This window comes from Ornithorhynchus anatinus, chromosome 5 (genome assembly GCF_004115215.2).
Source record: "Ornithorhynchus anatinus isolate Pmale09 chromosome 5, mOrnAna1.pri.v4, whole genome shotgun sequence".
In the NCBI taxonomy this organism is placed as follows: domain Eukaryota; kingdom Metazoa; phylum Chordata; class Mammalia; order Monotremata; family Ornithorhynchidae; genus Ornithorhynchus; species Ornithorhynchus anatinus.
The window spans coordinates 84,913,689-84,932,799 of NC_041732.1; the positions used below are offsets into that span (position 1 = coordinate 84,913,689).

General features: G+C 46.3%; 1 protein-coding gene across 1 annotated transcript in view; it reads right to left on the minus strand.

Moving 5' to 3' along the window:
• Window positions 1–19,111, minus strand: part of DOK6 (docking protein 6) — a 371,981-nt gene that overhangs the window by 41,520 nt on the left and 311,350 nt on the right. The window contains exons 6-7 of the mRNA XM_029064409.1: window positions 14,859–14,997; window positions 3,317–3,434 (exon numbers count right to left, since the gene is read on the minus strand). Of these exons, the coding sequence (XP_028920242.1) occupies window positions 3,317–3,434; window positions 14,859–14,997 (257 nt within the window). The remainder of the gene's footprint in view (window positions 1–3,316; window positions 3,435–14,858; window positions 14,998–19,111) is intronic.

The window sequence follows — 19,111 nt, forward strand, 5'->3', positions numbered from 1 at the left end:
ATAGTAAGGTAGCCGTTTGGGTGGAGAGGAAAGGGCAGATCTTGGCGATATTGTAGAGGTGAAACCGGCAGGTCTTGGTAACGGATAGGATGTGTGGGGTGAACGAGAGGGACGAGTCAAGGATGACACCGAGATTGCGGGCCTGCGGGACGGGAAGGATGGTCGTGCCATCCACAGTGATGGAGAAGTCTGGGAGCGGACCGGGCTTGGGAGGGAAGATGAGGAGCTCAGTCTTGCTCATGTTGAGTTTTAGGTGGCGGGCCGACATCCAGGTGGAGACGTCCCGGAGGCAGGAGGAGATGCGAGCCTGAAGGGAGGGGGAGAGGACAGGGGCGGAGATGTAGATCTGCGTGTCATCTGCGTAGAGATGGTAGTCAAAGCCGTGAGAGTGGATGAGTTCACCGAGGGAGTGAGTGTAAATGGAGAACAGAAGAGGGCCAAGAACTGACCCTTGAGGAACTCCAACAGTTAAAGGATGGGAGGGGGAGGAGGCTCCAGCGTAGGAGACCGAGAATGATCGGCCAGAGAGGTAAGAGGAGAACCAGGAGAGGACAGAGTCCGTGAAGCCAAGGTGAGATAAGGTATGGAGGAGGAGGGGATGGTCGACAGTGTCAAAGGCAGCAGAGAGGTCAAGGAGGATCAGAATGGAGTAGGAGCCATTGGATTTGGCAAGAAGGAGGTCACGGGTGACCTTAGAGAGAGCGGTCTCGGTAGAGCGGAGGGGACGGAAGCCAGATTGGAGGGGGTCTAGGAGAGAATGGGAGTTAAGGAATTCTAGGCATCGATCGTAGACGACTCGTTCTAAGATTTTGGAAAGGAAGGGTAGTAGGGAGATAGGACGATAACTGGAGGGGGAAGTGGGGTCAAGAGCGGGTTTTTTTAGGATGGGGGAGACGTGGGCGTGTTTGAAGGCAGAGGGGAAGGAGCCCTTGGAGATTGAGTGGTTAAAAATAGAAGTTAAGGAAGGGAGGAGGGCAGGGGCGATGGTTTTAAGAAGGTGAGAGGGAATGGGGTCCGAGGCGCAGGTGGAGGGGGTGGCACTTGCGAGGAGGGAGGAGATCTCCTCTGAGGATACTGCAGGGAAGGATGGGAAAGTAGGGGAGGGGGTTGTTGCGGGGGAGGGGAGAGGCGGAGGGGTGACTTTGGGGAGCTCAGACCTGATCGTGTTGATTTTCGTGAGGAAATAGGTGGCCAGATCATTAGGGGTGAGAGATGGGGGAGGGGGAGGAACAGGGGGCCTAAGGAGAGAGTTAAAGGTCCGGAACAATCGGCGGGGGTGACGGGCATGGGTGTCGATGAGGGAGGAGAAGAAGCTTTGCCTGGCGGAGGAGAGGGCAGAGTTAAGGCAGGAAAGGATAAATTTGAAGTGTGTGAGGTCGGCTTGGTGCTTGGACTTTCGCCAGCAGCGCTCAGCAGCTCGAGCATAGGAGCGTAGGAGGTGGACGGAGGAGGTGATCCAGGGCTGTGGGTTAGTGGAGCGAGAGCGGCGGAGGGAAAGGGGGGCGAGAGAGTCGAGATGAGTAGAGAGGGTGGAGTTGAGAGCGGAGACCTAATCGTCGAGAGTGGGAAGAGAGGACAGGGCGGCAAGGTGAGGCGAGATGCTATTGGAAAGACGGATGGGATCGAGAGAGCGGAGGTCTCTGTGGGGCAGTAGCGAAGATTTGCAGGGGGAGGGAGTGTGAGAGATGAGGCAGGTGAGAAGGTTATGGTCAGAGAGAGGGATTTCAGAGTTGGTGAGTGAGGAGATAGTGCAGCGGTAGGAGATGACGAGATCGAGGGTGTGACCGAGTCGGTGAGTGGGCGCGGTATGGTGGAGGAGGAGGTCGGCAGAGTCGAGGAGGGATAGCAGGCGGGCGGCAGAGGAGTCGTCGGGTACATCCGTATGGATGTTGAAGTCTCCAAGGATCAGAGTGGGCAGAGAGAAGGAGAGGAGGAAGGTGAGAAAGGGGTCAAGGTGGTTGAAGAAGTCGGATGAGATAACTGAGGCTTAGAGAAGCAAAGTGACTTGCCCAAGGTCACACTTCAGACATGTGGCAGAGCCAGGATTAGAAACCATGACCTTCTAACTCTCAGGCCGGTGCTCTATCCACTAAGCCATGCTGCTTCTCACTACAATAGACACATTCCCTGCCCACTGCAGGTCTGAGGTGTTTGCTGTGGAGGCCTGTAGGTACTGGCCCAATCCATGTAGTGTTTGATGGTGAGAGAAAGGCAAGCTATCACACCTCCCCTGGTTGCAGATTATTTATTGGAGAGAACTATCAGAAAGGATAATCCCTGTTTTCAGAAGGCAGTTCAGCCCAAAGTGGGTGCATTTGGCTAGTGGATGGGGGCCTGCTTCTTTTGCCCACTTCTTCTCTATTGATTTGAACCAGTGGTAAGCCCTACATAAATTTCGCAGCTCTAGGAACAACCTCGCCTCGAATATAAACCCTGAACTGCTTCTATTTCCAGACGACGGCTTGGCCCTGAAACCGATGCAGGAGTTGTATGTAGATATTGTGGCACCCTAGGAACTCGGACTCCTGCACGGACATTCAATCTGGTGAAAAGAGATGCTAGGGAAGGGTCTAAATGCAGGACTCAGCAGGAAATAGAGCTTGCCAGGAGAAATGTTTTAGCTACTGAGAATTTGCATCGCATTGTCTGCTGTCAGATGGAAATTTCTGGGCCCAATTGGCTGTTCAGCCTACACAGCAGTGCTTCTCGGTATCAGTCTGCTGTTAATATGCAAAAGAGCAGAACGACTCATCCGCAACTCTCAGCTTCCTGGGATGGCCAGGGTCGGCTGGGAAACTGCAACGGAGAGAAACCCTCCAGAAAGGCAGTGAAACCTAGTGGAAAGAGCAAGACCTAGTGATTCAGAAGGCCTGGGTCCTAATACTGGCTCACTACTTACCTGCTTGGTGAGTTTGGAGAAGTCAGTCAGTCAATCGTATCTACTGAGCTCTTACCGTGTGTAAAGTACTGTACTAAGCACTTGGGAGAGTACAGTATGACCATAAACAGACACATTTCCTGATCACAGTAAGCTTACAGTCTAGAAGGGGAGAAGACACTGAGTTTCTCTGTGCTCTGTGTCCTCATCTGTAAAATGGGAGTTAAATAGTCGTTCTCCCTTCCCCATAGACTGTAAGCTCCATGAAGAACAGGGACTCTGTCCAACCTGATTATTTTTTATCTACAGTAGTACAGTGCTCGGCACCTAGGAAACACTTAACAAATACCATTTATTAAGAAACTCCAATCGGCGGTGGCCACTTTGGTCTGCCTGAGGCACACGGACAGAAGCGCCTTGTATCGCTCAGTGACTTGCCTTGTAAACTGTAGATTTCTCCGACGCTGCTCTGCCGGGTGATGTGATGCCAGTAGGCACTCCGAGGGAGAGATATGGACTTGGACAACGCCATTGGTTCCGTCAAACTGGTCTGAAGCTGGAAGATAAAGTGAAGTTATTCAATCTGCACTCTCCACCCAGTCAATCAATCAATCCTGTTTATTGAGTGCTTATTGGGTGCAGAGCACCGTACTAAGCAGCTGGGAGCGTACAACAAATGCTTTCCCTTCCCAGAATGAGTTTACACTCTAGAGGAGGAGACAGACGATTATAAATCAATAAATTATGGATATATGCATAAGTGCTGTAAGACTGGGCCACGCAGAAAGGAGTGGGAAAAGAGGAAATGAAGGCTTAGACAGGGAAGGCCTCTTGGACATGTGCCTTCAAAAAGGCATTGAAGATGGAAGGAGTAATTATCTGTCATATATGAAAAGGCAGGGCGTTCCAAGCTAGAGAGCCCCCTACTAATCAATCAATCAATCAATCATATTTATTGAGCGCTTACTATATACAGAGCACCTTACTAAGTGCTTGGGAGAGTATGATGCAACAGAATTAGTAGTTACATTCCCTGATTATAACAAGCTTATCCTCACTTCTCTCCCTCTGCAACCCCATCTAAACACTTGGCTCCTCCCAAGCAAGCCTACTGACTGTTCTTCATTCTCATCTTTCATGTGGTCAATTCATCAGTTGCTGGTATTTATTGAGTGCTTACCATGTGCAGAAAACTGCGCTAAGTTCTAGGGAGTATATGGATGATTGGGGTAGTCAAACTGAGCCCTGCCCTCAAGGAGAGAGGCAGTGTGGTCTAGTGGAAAGAGCACGGGTGTGGGTCAGAAGAACCCGGGTTCTAATCCAGCTCTGACACATCTGCTGTGTGACTTCTGGCAAGTCACTTCACTTTGCTGTGCCTCAGTTACCTTCTCTGTAAAATGGAGATTTAAGACTGTGAGTGCCACATGGTACATGTTCTTTGTTCAACCTGATTAACATATATCTACCCCAACGCTTAATAATAGGAAGTGCTTAATAAATACCATAAGAAAAAAAGGAGTTTACAGTTTCATAGCCCCCATTCAATCTGGAACTCCTCTCTGCTCTCAATTAATGAATCAGTGATACTTACTGAGTACTTACTGTGTGCAAAGCACTGTACTAAACCCTTAGGAGAGTACAGTGCAACAGTTAGTAAACATGATCCCTGGTGGCCATTTTGGGAAGGCCTCACTCCCTCTTCCCCCTTGAGGTGATTCATCTCCCCCGCCCCCGCCCCGGGCGACGATGTCCTTGTTCTCACTGTGTTACCTTACCTTAGCCCACGGCCACAACCCACCCCGGACAACCTCAGGGCACCCCCCGCTGCCACAGGGACATTTGGTCATGAGCTCTGGGACTCTCTTGGCCGCTGGCCGCTTGACTTTGAGTCTGATCGGGTAGGGTCGGGTCGTCCCCCGACCCTGGTCATCGCCTGCTTATTAACACTATTGTATTATGTCTTACTGTTCCATGTTGCTATATTAGCGACTTCGCTTGTTATTGTTCATTGTCGTCAGTGCTGCCACCCACCTCTCTGGCCTCACCAGCCGCCTGACTTTGAGTTTGTTCAGGTCGCCCCTTAATCGAGCCTACCCCCGACCCTGGTCATCGCCCGCTTATTAACACTACTGTATTGTATCATACTGTATCATGTTGCTATATTAACACTACTGTATTGTATCATACTGTATCATGTTGCTATATTACTGATTTCGTTTGTTACTGTTTATTGTTGTCAGTACTGACAAAAATTTACAAATCAGGTATCCTTTGCAAGAAGAGAATATTGACTTTCTATGAGTATTAGAACCTATTGGAGTTGTGGTTGTGCTGACTAAAATGCAGATTTTGCTCTTTCACCTTGAAGACCTAATGATTGAAAAGGTAAGCCATCTCTATGAATCAGAAACGACTCAATGGCACTTGATAATAATAATGATAAGCCAGCCAGGGCAGGGTTGGGGATTGCAAAAATGGGATCTTGACATGATGCATCTCTGTTCAGAATCCATGCCTATCTGTGTAGCAACTGACAGCCAAGTTTCACAATAAATCTATACCTGCTCTCCTCCAGCAGTGCTCTTGCAGATCTTGAAGAGCAGAAGGCATATATTTTCCTGCTTTTCTCTACTTCCCCTCACTCTCTTTTGTGGCAAATGTATTCTTTCCCTTAAGGTACTGGCAGATTTTCTCAAACAATACAAATTCTTGGAGCAAGAACACTTAGATTACCCTGTTTGGATTATGGAAATGTCCGGCTATGGGCTATGGGTTTTGTGCTACTCAAAAGGACCAGAAAGGACATTTCTGCTCAGAGTTCTGAGATTATTCCCACAGGCAGTATGTTGGTGAGTGCCAGCCGCTCTCATCACTGGAGCCCTGGAAGGTTCTGGCTTTGGGACCTGGGAGCCAAGTTCTGTCTCAACTTCCCCCATCCCGCTCCAGGGAAGCATGCCCTTGTTATGTGGAGGGAGGAGAGACCTGGTGGACTTCCATATTTATGTTGCTTCTTCAGAGGAGAGGCTTGGTCCAGAGAGCTTCTCTATTGGCTCTGATTCCTGGTGGAGGCCTCACTCCTCAAACTGCAAACTAGGTCTCCCATGCTCCATTCGGGGAGCTTTCTTGGCTCCTTCCTGGGCTGCGAGACAGCTCTGGGCTTTTGGAAGCCTCAGTGCACCTGGTGGTGTGGGTCTGTGAAGCAGCGTGGCCTAGTGGATAGAGCACGGGCCTCATAGTCTGAAGGACCTGGGTTCTAACCCTCACTTATCCACTTGTCCGATATGTGACCTTGGGCAAGTCACTTTACTTCTTTGTGTCTCAGTGACCTCATCTGTTAAATGGGGATTAAGATTGTGAGCCCCCTGTGGGACAGGGACTATGTACAACTGATTCCCTTGTATTTACCCCAGTGCTTAGTACAGTGCTTGGAATGTAAGAAGCACTTAACAAGTACCATTATTATTATTATTAAGTTACAAGAAAAATAACTAGGGTGGTAACCAAGGAGGCATGTGGGGGTTGGTGGAGGAGAGTCAGGGAAGGAGCTGCAGGGGGCAGTGGGTGTGGTGCATGCAGATGCTGGAGAATGGGGAGGTTGATGAGTTACGAGGAGGATGGAGTAGAGATTTGGAGCGGGGTGAGGGGAGAGTGGCACCCATCTGTTAGTCAACTGGGGCTAAGAATGGGTGTCAGAATGGCACCACCACAGTGATCTACTGGTGAGGAAGGGGAATTTACTGTTGTCACACAGTCCCCTTGAAGCCTCACCAAGAGAGATCTGGTGGGGAAGAGGGAGAGGCTAGGTTTAGGAGGCAGAGCAGCAATGACCTGGCTTTTCACTCATAATTCATGTCACGCATGGTTCATTTGGCTTTTACATTCCTGGTTTTCTCTGCTTGCTAGGTTCTTACACTACAAGCTCTCTCTGATCATTAGCCTCTGATCATTACACTCCCAGTTTTCTCTGTTCTTTTCACATGCCTGGCTCTCTCTGTTCATTTGGCTTTTATACTCTATTTTCATTGGGCTTTTACACACCTAGTTCTCTCTCTTCATATGACCTACACAGATACTTTTCTCTATTCTTTTGGCTTTTATACTCTTGGTTCTCCCTATTTTCATTTGGCATTTACATTTCTGGTTTTCTTTCACTCATCTTACTTACTTTGTTTCTTCAACTCCACTGACTTTCTGCTTCTCCTGTCCCCTTGCTCACCCACCAGTTTGGACACAGGCTCAATCTCATCATTTCTAGTCAATGTACAATCGCCAGTCTCACCAACTCTGAAATTCCACCCTCCGACCACAACCTCCTAATCTGTCTTCTCTCCCACACAACCCTCTTCACAAATCTGCCCTATTTCCCCTTAGAGATTGCCAATTTTCTGGCTCCCTCCAATTTTCCAAAGCAATCTTGCCCCATTCGGTCTCTTTCCTCAACCCACCTTCTCTTGACAAAAATATCCTTGCCCTCCACACTGCCCTCTCCAGTGAACTCAATTCTTTTGCTCCCTTATTCCCTTGTTCATCTTGTACCACTAACTTGCAATCCTAGATCACCTCCACAGTATCATTCCTCTACTCCTGTGCACAACTTGTGAAGTGCTGCTGGTGGAAATCCAGATGACCAGACCAACATCCTCCATCTCAACTTCATAGTCACCTGTTTTAACTCTACTCTCTCCTCCGCCCAGCACAATCATTTCTCCATCACTATCGGCTCCCGTGCCCATTGCCCAGGGCAACTGTTCCAGATGTTTAACTCCCTCCTCAAATCCACTGTCCCCCACCCCCCGATCTCTTGAGCCAAATGACCTGGCTGCATACTTATCGGTAAAACTGAAGCCATTAAGCATGACCTCCCTAAAATTTCCCCTGCTCCTGCTTCTCCTTCTCTCTTTGATTCTCCTATCCTTCTCCAAAGTATCTCAAGAAGAGTCCTTCCTCCTTTCAAATTCTACCTATTCTAGTTGTGCCTCTGAACCCTTCCCTTCCCACCTTATCAAAACACTTTCTCCTTTCTTCCCTCTCTGACTTCTCATTTTTCATTGTTTTTTCCTTCCTGTTTTCAATATGCCCACACATCGCCTATTCTAAAAAAATCCCCGCCTTGACTCCAAGACCTCCAATTGCAATCCCATCTTCCTCTGACCATTCCTCTCCAAACTTCTTGAGTGAATTATCTACACTTACTGTTTCCACTTCCTCTCTTTCTATTCTTTCCTTGACTCCCTGCAATCTGCCTTCTTTTCTCTTCTCTCCACAGAAACCGGTCTCTCTAAGGTCATCCGTCACTTCTTTCTTGCCAAATCAAATGGCCTCTCCTCCATTCTTATCCTCAATGATCATTGATCATTGCCATGACATGGACAACCCCCTTCTCCTTGAGAGATTATCTGACCTTGGCTTCACTGCCATTATCCTCTTCTGGTTCTTCTCCTACCTCTCTGACCACTCATTCTCAGTCTCCTTCACAGGCTCCTCTTCTGCCTCCAACCTTCCAACTGTGGGAGTCTCTCAAGGCTCGGTTCTAGGTCCCCTTCTATTCTACATTTTCACAAACTTCCTTGGAGAAATAATTCACCACCACAACTTCATGCTGATGATTCCCAAATATACCTCTCCAGCCATGATCTCTCTCCTTCTCTACAGACCAGCATTTACTCTTGCCTTTAGGACACCTCTACTTGGATGTTCCACCAACGACCCTGGTGCTTTGATGCTATTGATGTCTGTCTACTTGTTTTGTTTTGTTGTCTGTCTCCCCCTTCTAGACTATGAGACCTTGTTGGGTAGGGATTTTCTCTATCTGTTGCCGAATTATACTTTCCAAGTGCTTAGTACAGTGGTCTGCACACAGTAAGTGCTCAATAAATGCGACTGAATGAATGAATCCAAACTAAACCTATCCAAAATAGAACTCATCACTTTCCCACCCAAATCCTGCACTCAGTAAGCACTCAATAAATATGATTGCTTGTTTGATACTGTCCTCGCCCTGTCTTTCCCTTCAGTGTAGACACTACCACTATTCTCCCTGTCTCATTAGCCTGTAACCTTGTATTATCCTTGACACCTCTCTCTCATTCAATCCACATATTCAGTGTCACAGAATCCTGCCAGTTCTACCAGCACATTATCCCTAAAATATTCCCTTTCTTCTCCATCCAAACTGTTACTATGCTGATCCAAGCATTTGTCATATCCCACCATGACTATGCATCGTCCTTCTTTGCCTCCTGTCTCTTCCCACTCCAGTCCCTATTTCACTCGGCTGTCCAAATCATTTTTCTATAAAAATGTTCAGTCCACATCTTTGGCTCCTCAAAAGCCTCCAGTGGTTGCCTATCCATGTCTACATCAAACAGAAACTCCTTACTTTAAGGAACTCAATCAACTCTCTCCTTCCTGCCTTCCATTCATTCATTCACTCACTCATTCAATTCATTCCATTGTATTTATCGAGGACTTGGGAGAGTACAATACAACAATAAACAGACACATTTCCTACCCAGGATGGGCACCAGCCACATCACTGAAAAGACCCCATCCCACCTTGCTTTCCATCACCGTGGCAAGCATGAGATAGCATCTGCAGCATGAGGTCTCATCCAGCCTTTGGAGAGCCAGTGGCTGCTTAGCCATTGCTCTGGACCTTGGATCACAAGGAGAAAGCCCTCTCCCCTAGCTACAGCTCCCTACTGCTTTTTGTTTTTATTTCATGCACTGCATATCTGTCCTTGTCCTTTATGCCATTTTAATGTTTTAGTGTTCCATTGTTCCTGATGTGTCTGACTCCAGTCCTTCACAACCTTCTATTTTATCAGAACGTGAGCCCTCTGAGGGACAAGGTCCATTTCTAATACCCACGTGTATATTTTTAGAGCAGTGTTCTGCCTAAAGTTAATACAATGAATCCCATTACTATTACCTTACCTTGCTGATCTCTTACTGCAACTCAACCTGCACACTCCACTCTTCTAACATGAGCCTACTCTTTTTACTTCAATCTCATCTATCTCTCCCCTCACCTCTTGTCCATGTTCATTCAAAAGTATTTATTGAGCGGTTACTATGTGCAAAGCACTTTACTAAGCACTTGGAATGTACAAATCGGCAACAGATAGAGACAGTCCCTACCCACTGAGAGGCTTACAGTCTAATCGGGGAATAATAATGGTATTTGCTAAGTGTTTACTACGTGCAGAGCGCTGTTTTAAGCACTGGGGTAGATACAGGGTAATCAGGTTGTCCTACTTGAGGCTCACAGTCTTAATCCCCATTTTACAGATGAGTTAACTGAGGCACGGAGAAGTTAAGTGACTTACCCACAGTCACACAGCTAAGTGGCAGAGTCGGTATTCGAACCCATGACCTCTGACTCCCAAGCCCGGCCTCTTTCCGCTGAGCCACGCTGCTTCTCTTGTCCACCCTTGTCCATCCTCTAACCTGGAACTCCCACCCCCTTCATATTTGACAGACAACAACTCTCCACATCTTCAAGCCCTTCTAAAATCACATCTCCTCCAAGAGGCAAAGCCTTCATTTTCCATACTCACCCTCCCCACTGCATCTCCTATGCACTTAGATCTGTACCCCTTAAGCACTTGATATTCACTTCACTCTCAGCCCCACTGCACTTATGTACTTGTCCTTACACGCTCATCTACCCATAATTAAATTTAATGTCTGTCTCCCCCTGCAGACTGTAAGATCCTTGTGGGCAGGGTTCAAGTCTACCAACTCTGTTGTAGTGTACTTTCCCAAGCACTTAGTACAGTGCTCTGCCCATAGTAATCACTCAATAAATACAATTACTTGACTGATGATTTGTTTTGCTTTTATACCTCTAGCTGTCTCTGTTCATTTGAATTCTACATTGTTGGTTCTCTCTGTTCCTTGGCTTTTACACTCCTGATTCTCTCTGTTCCTTTGGCTTTTACACTCCTGGTTTCCTCTGGTATTTGGCTTTTACCCTCTTGGTTCTCTCCATTTTCATTTGGCTTCTACCCTCCTGGTTTTCTCTGTTCATTTGGCTTTCACACTCCTGATTTTCTCTGTTCGTCAGGCTTTTAAATTCCCAATTTTCTCAGTTCATTTGGCTTTCACACTCCTGGTTCACTCTGATCATTTGGTGCTACATTCCTTGTTCTCTCTATCTTAACTGGGCTTTTACCCTTTCGTTCCTTTCTGTTTGTTTGGCTTCTAATTCCTGTGTCCCTCTATTTTCCTCGGTTTTTACACTCCTGTTTTTCTCTATTCCTTTGACTTTAAACTACTGATTCTCTCAATTCATTTGACTTTGACACTCCTGGTTCTCACAATTTTCATTTGACTTTTAACAATCTTGATTTTCTCTATTCATTTGACGTTTACACTCTTGATTCTCTGTGTTCATTTGGATTTTACACTTTTGGTTCTCTCTATTTTCATTGGGCTTTTGCACTCTTTTTTTTATTCATTTGAATTTTAAACTCCTGGGTCTCAATTCAGTTGACCTTTACCCTTCTGGTTCTTTCAATTTTCATTTGGCTTTTACACTCCTGGTTTTGTCTATTTTCAGTCAATCAATCAATGGTATTTTTTGAGTGCTTACTGTGTGCAGAGCACTATACTAAACACTTGGGAGAGTACACTACTATAGAGTTGGTAGACACAATCCCTGCCCTCAGAGAGCTTACAGTCTAGAGTGGGAGACAGTTATTAAATTTAACTTCATAGGGGAAGCTGCAGAATATCAGGAGCTGTGGGTGCAGAGGTGGGATGTGTAACAAAGTGCTTAGGGGGTACAGACTCAAGTGCATAAGAAATTCAAGAAGAGCAGCTTGGTTTAGTGGATAGAGCACAGGTTTGGGAGTTAGAAGGTCATGGGTTCTAAACCCGGCTCTGACACCTGTCTGCTGTGTGGCCTTGGGCAAGTTACTTAATTTCTCTATGTCTCAGTTACCTCATCTGGAAAATGGGGATGAAGACTGTGAGCCCTTTGTGGGACTGGTACTGTGTCCAACTCGATTTGCTTGTATCCACCCCAATGTTTAGTATTGGCATATAGTAAGCACTTAACAAATACCATAAGTATTAATATTAGAAGGGAGAGAGAATGGGGTGGGAGAGATGAGAAGTTAGTTAGGGAAGTTTCCTGGAGGAGTTATGATTTCAATAGGGCTTTGAAGAAGGGGAGAGTTGTGCTTTGTTGGATTGAAGGGGAAAGGAGTTCTAGGCAGGAGGGCAGATGTGATCAAGAGAGATGAGATTGAAGCACAGTAAGTTGGTGTTAGAAGAGCACAGTGTACGTGCTGGGTTATAGTTGGAGAGGAGCCAAGTCAGAAGTCAGAATTCATATGGAGTAGGAATCATTCATATAGAGATGGAAGTTGAAGCTATGGAAACAAATGAGTTCTCCAAGGGAGTGGATGTGGAGGGAGAATTGAAGGGGACCTAGAACTGAGTTTTGCGGAGTCCCCACCATTAGGGTGTGAGAGGCAAAGGAGGAATTGGTGAAAGAGACTGAGAAAGAGCAGCCAGAGAGATAGAAGACCCAGAAGAGGACAGTGACAGTGAAGTCAAAGTTGGAAAATGTTTCCAGGAGAAGGGGGTGGTCCAGTGTTGAAAGTAGTAGAGAGGTTGAGGAGGATTAGGATAATTTTACACTCCTAGTTCTCTCTACTTTAATTGGCTTTGGCACTCCCATTTCTTACTGTTCATTTGGCTTTTATCTTGCTGTTTCTCTTTATTTTAATATGTATTTTACATCTCTGGTTCTCTGATCATTTGCCTTCTTCATTCTTGATACTCTCCATTCATTTGGCTTTAACACTGCAAGTTTTCTCTAAGTTCTTGACTTTTAGATCCCTGGTTTTCTCTGTTAATATGGCACCAGTGGCTTAGGACTTTGAACCACTTATGGATCCCAGGTCTTGGGTAACTATAGAATGTGTGGTGATCATGTTTGTTGCTTTTAGTAAATATAGTATATGGATAATTTATGTACATATCCATAACTTATTTATATATATTCATATCTGTGTGCCCCTCTAGACTCTAAGTTCACTGTGGGCAGGGAAAGTGCTTACCATCTCTACTATATTGCACTCCTTTACGAGATAGATGTTCTTCCCCTTGACGCTGTTTAGTGCCATTGTTCTTGTCTGTCCGTCTCCCCCGATTAGACTGTAAGCCCGTCAAACGGCAGGGACTGTCTCTGTTGCCGACTTGTTCATCCCAAGCGCTTAGTACAGTGCTCTGCACATAGTAAGCGCTCAATAAATACTATTGAATGAATGAATGAGTGCTTAGTACAGTGCTGTGCATTCAATAAATACCATTGATTGATTAGCTATGGAGTAAGCTATGAAGCTTAAATTGTCAAGAGTGTCCCCTGTCCATCAACTCTATTCCTGGCCCACTACAGTCTTGTATTGAGCTTCTTCACACCACTATATCTACATTTCCAGAGATCACCAATGACCCCTTTGTAGGCATATCCAAAGGATTCTACTCTGTCCTAACCCTCCTTGGCCTCTTGGCTGTTTCGATACTGGTTTTCCTAAAGCACTACTTTCCTGGCTCTCCTGAAGGCCCCTTCTCAGTCTTGGACTCATTCGCTGGACCTTTATCCACCTGTCGTGCCTTCCTCTTGCTTTTCCCACATCTGGAACTCCCTCTCCCTTAAAATCCAACCAACCACAGCTCTTCCCAACTTTACAGCCCTTCTAAAAGCCCGCCTCCTCCAGAAATCCTCCCTGATTACTGTCCACCACCCCATATTGCATCAACCTAATAGCCATTTCCACCCATCCTCAGAACACACCCACAAATACATACACACACACAAACACACACACAAACACATATCAATATAGACATTCAACTTGTCTCTTCCATTGGATCATAAGCACTTTGAGCACAGGGGCAGAATCTTTGCTTTCTACTTTTCTCTCTCCAGTGCCTAGCATTTCTGTCTGTACACAGTAGACACCTAGCCAGTGAACAGTGCTCAATCAATACCACTGACTGAGCAGGAAACTGGGAGAGACCAGGGATGGAGAGGGGAACCGGACCCATGCCCGTGCCTAACCCTGTGGGATCCTCCAGCCTCTGGGAGAGATGTCACCTCCTCCTTCCCCACCCCGCCCCACCCCTTCCTGGGCTGGCTCCGTGACAGATGCCAGGCCGGGTTGTGAGACTTAGATTGGGAGAAAGATCTGGAAGGGGAGCCCAACTACCCAGTGGATTTGGTTATCCCAACCAATCCTCCAGGTCCTGGAAACCGAACAAAAGTAGTCCCAGAGCAGCTGGGGAGAAGCTACAGAGAGGAAATGCAAGGCTGTAGGTGTTTCTGTAGAGATCCATCCTGGGGATGGGTGGTGAGGGGGTCCATGTGCAGTGATTGGGGAGAGATGGCCACCATCAAGTGAAAGCAGTCTCTGCCTTGCCTCCAAAAGGCTAATCATTATTTCCTCATATCTGTCTGTCTTCCCCCTAGACTGTAAGCTTCCTATGGGTAGGGAATGTGTCTGTTTATTGTTATACTGTACTCTCCCAAGCATTTAGTTCAGTACTTTGCACACAGCAAGCTCTCAATAAATACGATTGAACTTTTTTCATCTTCAGAGCCTTACCAAAATCATATCTCCTCCAAGAAGCTCTTTCTGAGTAACCTCTCATCTCCCCCATCCCATTCTCCCTCCCTTCTGTGTTTCTTATGCACTTGACTATATAGCCTGTAAGCATTATGATACCTATCCCACCCTTACACCCACAGCTCCAAATACTCTGTAACTTCTACCATCCTTAGACTGCGAGCCCCGTGTGACACAGGGATTGTGTCCGACCTGATTATCTTGAATCTATCCCAGTGCTTAGTACAGTGCCTGGCACACAGGAAGCGCTGGACAAGTATCATCATCATTATTCTTCTTCTTGTCCAAGCACGGGAAGCGGTAGAATGGTCAGGGACAGGGACACGCAGAGACCTTACCCGGGCCTTTTGCTCCATCTCCAGCATCAAGCGTTCGTGCTGCTCCGCTATCGCCAGGGTCGCCGAATGGACCTTCTGATAGATGAGTTCTCCTTCCCTGGTCTGAAAGGTGAACAGCCCCTCGCCTGTGTCACACATCCTGTGGGAAGGCAGGAAATGTGTCTCAGTTGCATCCTGACAACAATCACTCAACAAAGCCTGGGAAAAAGTGTGAGGGCTTGGGCCTGGGCCTGGGTTGGAGACATCTTTCTTCCTCCCACCCCGCAGGCCAGCAACAGGCTCAGCCTAGCTTGGCTTGTTGTGGCCAGGGAATGTATCTGCTAATTCTGTTGTATTGTGCTCTCCTGAGTGCTGAAGCAGCATGGTGTAGTGGATCAAGCAAGGGCCTGGGAGTCAGGTCACTGGTTCTCATCCTGGCTCCTCCACTTCTTTGTTGTATGACTTTGGGCAAGTAATTTCACTGATCTGTGCTTCAGTTACATCTAAAGAAAGGGGATTAAAACTATGAGCCCCATGTGGGACAGGGATTGTGCCCAACCTAATTTGCTTGTGTCCATGCCAGTGCTTAGTACAGTGCCTGGCACATAGTAAATGCTTTATACTACAATTATTATTACAGTACTCTTCATATAGTAAGTGCTCTATAAATACCACTGATTTATCTAGGGAAGGGAGCAAAGTTAGGGGGTGCAGTCCTCAACACGGTGCTCATTTAGCACAAGGCTTCAGAGGCATAAACCAAGCACTCCACACAAAGTCAGAGCTCGACAAATACTGCTGATGGATTTTGGGCAGTGTAGGACATTTTTGAAAATGCTTCTCAGAATTCATTTCCCCACAGGTATCTGAGAGGCTCATCAATAAATGCCCTCTCTTCCGGATTCTGGTCTCAGGTCTCAGAAACCTGGGCAGAAACTCAGAATGGGAAGATTTGGGGTGGAATTAGTCCTTCTCTCACCATGGCCAAGCAGAAAGAGCACGGAATGGAGTGTCAGAGGTCCTGGGTCTAATCCCTCCTCTGCCATTTGCCCACTGAGTGACCTTGGGTAAGAAGCTTAATTTTTCTGTGCCTCCATTACCTCACCTGGAAATTAAGGATAAATTACCTGTTAGTTCAGTGTCTGGCACATGGTAAGTGCTTAACAAATATTTTTATCATTATTATCCTCTGAAGTAAGCAGTATGTGTCTGGTGAGCTGGTATCATGTCTACCAACTCTAGAATACTGATCTCTCCCAAGCATGTGCTACAGTGCTCTGCTCGCAAAAAGTGTTCAGTAAATGTCATTGACTGATCGATGAGGAAAGACCAGAAGAAAATACAAGGACTGTCAGGTCTGGGATGTATATTTCTGAAAACCAGAACAAATGAGCAGAAACAGGACCCCAACAAGGCCAAATCTGTCTAGGGAGACACTAGCATTTCTTCCCCAGACATTCTTAAAGTCATGTGGGCCTGCCTTAAGGCTCAATACTTCTAGCTTCCTCCTCCACCCAGCCATCTATCACCCTTGAAGGATCCCGGCTCTGCCGCTAGTCAGCTGTGTGACCTTGGGCAAGTCACTTAACTTCTCTGTGCCTCAGTTACCTCATCTGTCAAATGGGGATTAAAAAACTGTGAGCCCCACGTGGGACAGCTTGATCACCTCGTATCCCCCAGAGCTTAGAACAGTGTTTTGCACATAGTAAGTGCTTAACAAAAACCACAATTTATTTATCTATTTAAGTAGGGTAGGTGGACCAGCAGGGTATTTAGTGCCATGATTCTGAGTCCATCAACCACCCCCTTCCCATCTCCTCACTCCAGGAACCCTCTCTGGTAAGCTAGGGGCCCCCAAAGGACCGGGACCATGTCTAATTCCCACACGAATGTTCTCTTTCAGCACTCAGTACACTGTTCTGCACACCATAAGTTCTTAATTAATACCATTACTACTGCTTCTACCATTCACTGATCTACTACTACCATTCATTCATTCAATCATATTTATTGAGTGTTTACTGTGTGCAAAGCACTGTACTAAGCACTTAGTATTACTATTTCTACTACTTTTACCACAGTTGTGTTAATCGAAGGGGCTAATTCAAGTAGCCGATTGAAACTCATCTCTCCCAGGACCAAGGGGTGAACTTTGGGCCAGGATCCTGTTCACAGGGGCTGTTAGCTGACCCTAAGGCCTAGAGCTCGGGGCTGGAAGATCCCAAGATTCCATCTGTCAACTAGGGGGATGTGCTGGGGCAAGGTCCCAAGGGTTCTGAGGTGAGCCAGGGCCTCAGGCCTGCAGAAGCCTGTGTCTTGTTGGCATGGGCTGTGTGTCAGTTAAGACTGAATTTTCCCCTGGGGGGCACAAAAATGTGAACAGAGTGCAAAGGACACATCCCCAAAATGTATGTAGTGCTCTGCAAAGTCTCTCAGGGAGAACTAAGATAACCTCTGGTAGATAACTTGACTATCTTGTACCCACCCCAGCACTTAGAACAGCATTCGACACATAGTAATAACTTAACAAGTACTGTTATTATTATTATTATTATCATTATTATTATAGAGGCACTCCAAGCATGGCTCTGGACTTCACTGAACACACATAACCAGCATCCAAACAGCCCCCAAATTAGACCCAAACTGAACCCGCAAAGGACCCAAGGAGCACCCTACTATGATATTGTGATTATAAGAGCTATCACTGACTCCTAACAAGCTTGACGTTATTTTGGCTTTCGGGCTATTCTTGCAGAAGACTTGTGTAAAATTCCATTCGAGCTAAAGTTTTTCTCCAAGCCCTGGAAAGATTTCTTATTCTTTCCTGTGATCTTCAAGGAGCTGGCAGGAGACATGGAAAGTCTCGAGAGATTTGTGACATTATGGCAGAAGCATTTGGTATCCCTTTGGGCACCATAGAGCTAGTGCTTAGGTTTTCTGGAAAGAAATCTTAATAAAATCCAAACAGCGTGAAATAGAAAGACTAGAAAAAAATGAGGCGCTTTCACAGACGGAAAGAAAACAAGATTTCTTTGTTGACTCAGTGGGGTATGGGAAGCAGGCAGCAGCAACAGCCAAACCTTGGGCAGTATTGATTGGGGTTGGAGTCAGAAGGTTTGTCTATTGTACTACTGAAAAGCCTTGATTGTCAGTTTTTGAAGAAGCTACACTGAGGTACCAATTCTTCTCACATGTTCAATAATTGAAACTCAAGGACTTTAATAGAGCCCACAGCCTGATACTGCTTCACCCCAGATTAGGGGGTCTGAGGGTGCCAGAAATAACCCTTTTAGTCCCTGAAAGGATGAACACAGTGTATTCCATCTGTCACATTAACCAGGAAGACTTTAATAGCCCAGCTGTATGCTTTCTGGCTCCATAATTCAGTCTAAGAAGCAGGGAGTACAGGTATTGAATCCACATTTTACGGATGAGGAAACCGAGGCCCTGGGAAGTCAAGTGACTTGTCCAAGGTCACACAACAGACAAGTGTCACCAAGCCTTGGTCTGCAGTCCTAGTGTCCCCTTCACACTAGGCCACAGTGCTTCTCTACTTCAGAGCAGGCTATGCGCACTGTAGACCAAACCCGAGGCATGACCTTGTGGAAGATGAGCAGTTCAGATTTAGACCCCTTGAGGTTGAAATCCCAACAAGGAATCCATGAAGAGATTTTCTGGAGGGAGGAGGAAAATCCAGAGTGCAGGGAGCAGTGACAGGTAGATATGGGAGTCATCCGCATAGTGATGGTAGTTGAAGATGTGGGAATTGTGTAGATTGAGAAGAGAAGGGGACCTAAAATTGCATCTACAGGGACTACCACAGTTAGTTCCTTGTGGGCAAGATTGTCTATCAAATCTGTTGTTGTGTACTCTCCCAAGTGATTAGAACAGTAGTCTGCACACAGTAAGTGCTCAAGAAATATGATTGATTGATTGATTGATAGAGAATGGATGAGAAGCATCAGCAAAAGTGACTGAGAAGGAGACCACTAATTCACTAAGGCCTGACCTTTACTGACAAAGCCTGTTGCCCAGTAAAAAAGCTCAGATTATATTATGCTAAAACACATAGCCTAGGGCATGTTCTCTAAAAGCCCATGCTCTCTTTCAGTCAAATCTCTATTGTATTATTTTCTTTCTCTCCAAAATGGCAACCAATAAGGGAAAAATGAATGGCTTTATGACTCCCCACTCCTCAAGAAACTACAGTGGTTTACCCAGTCACCTCCCTACAAAATAGAAACATCTGCTTTAAAGGATTCAATCAGCTT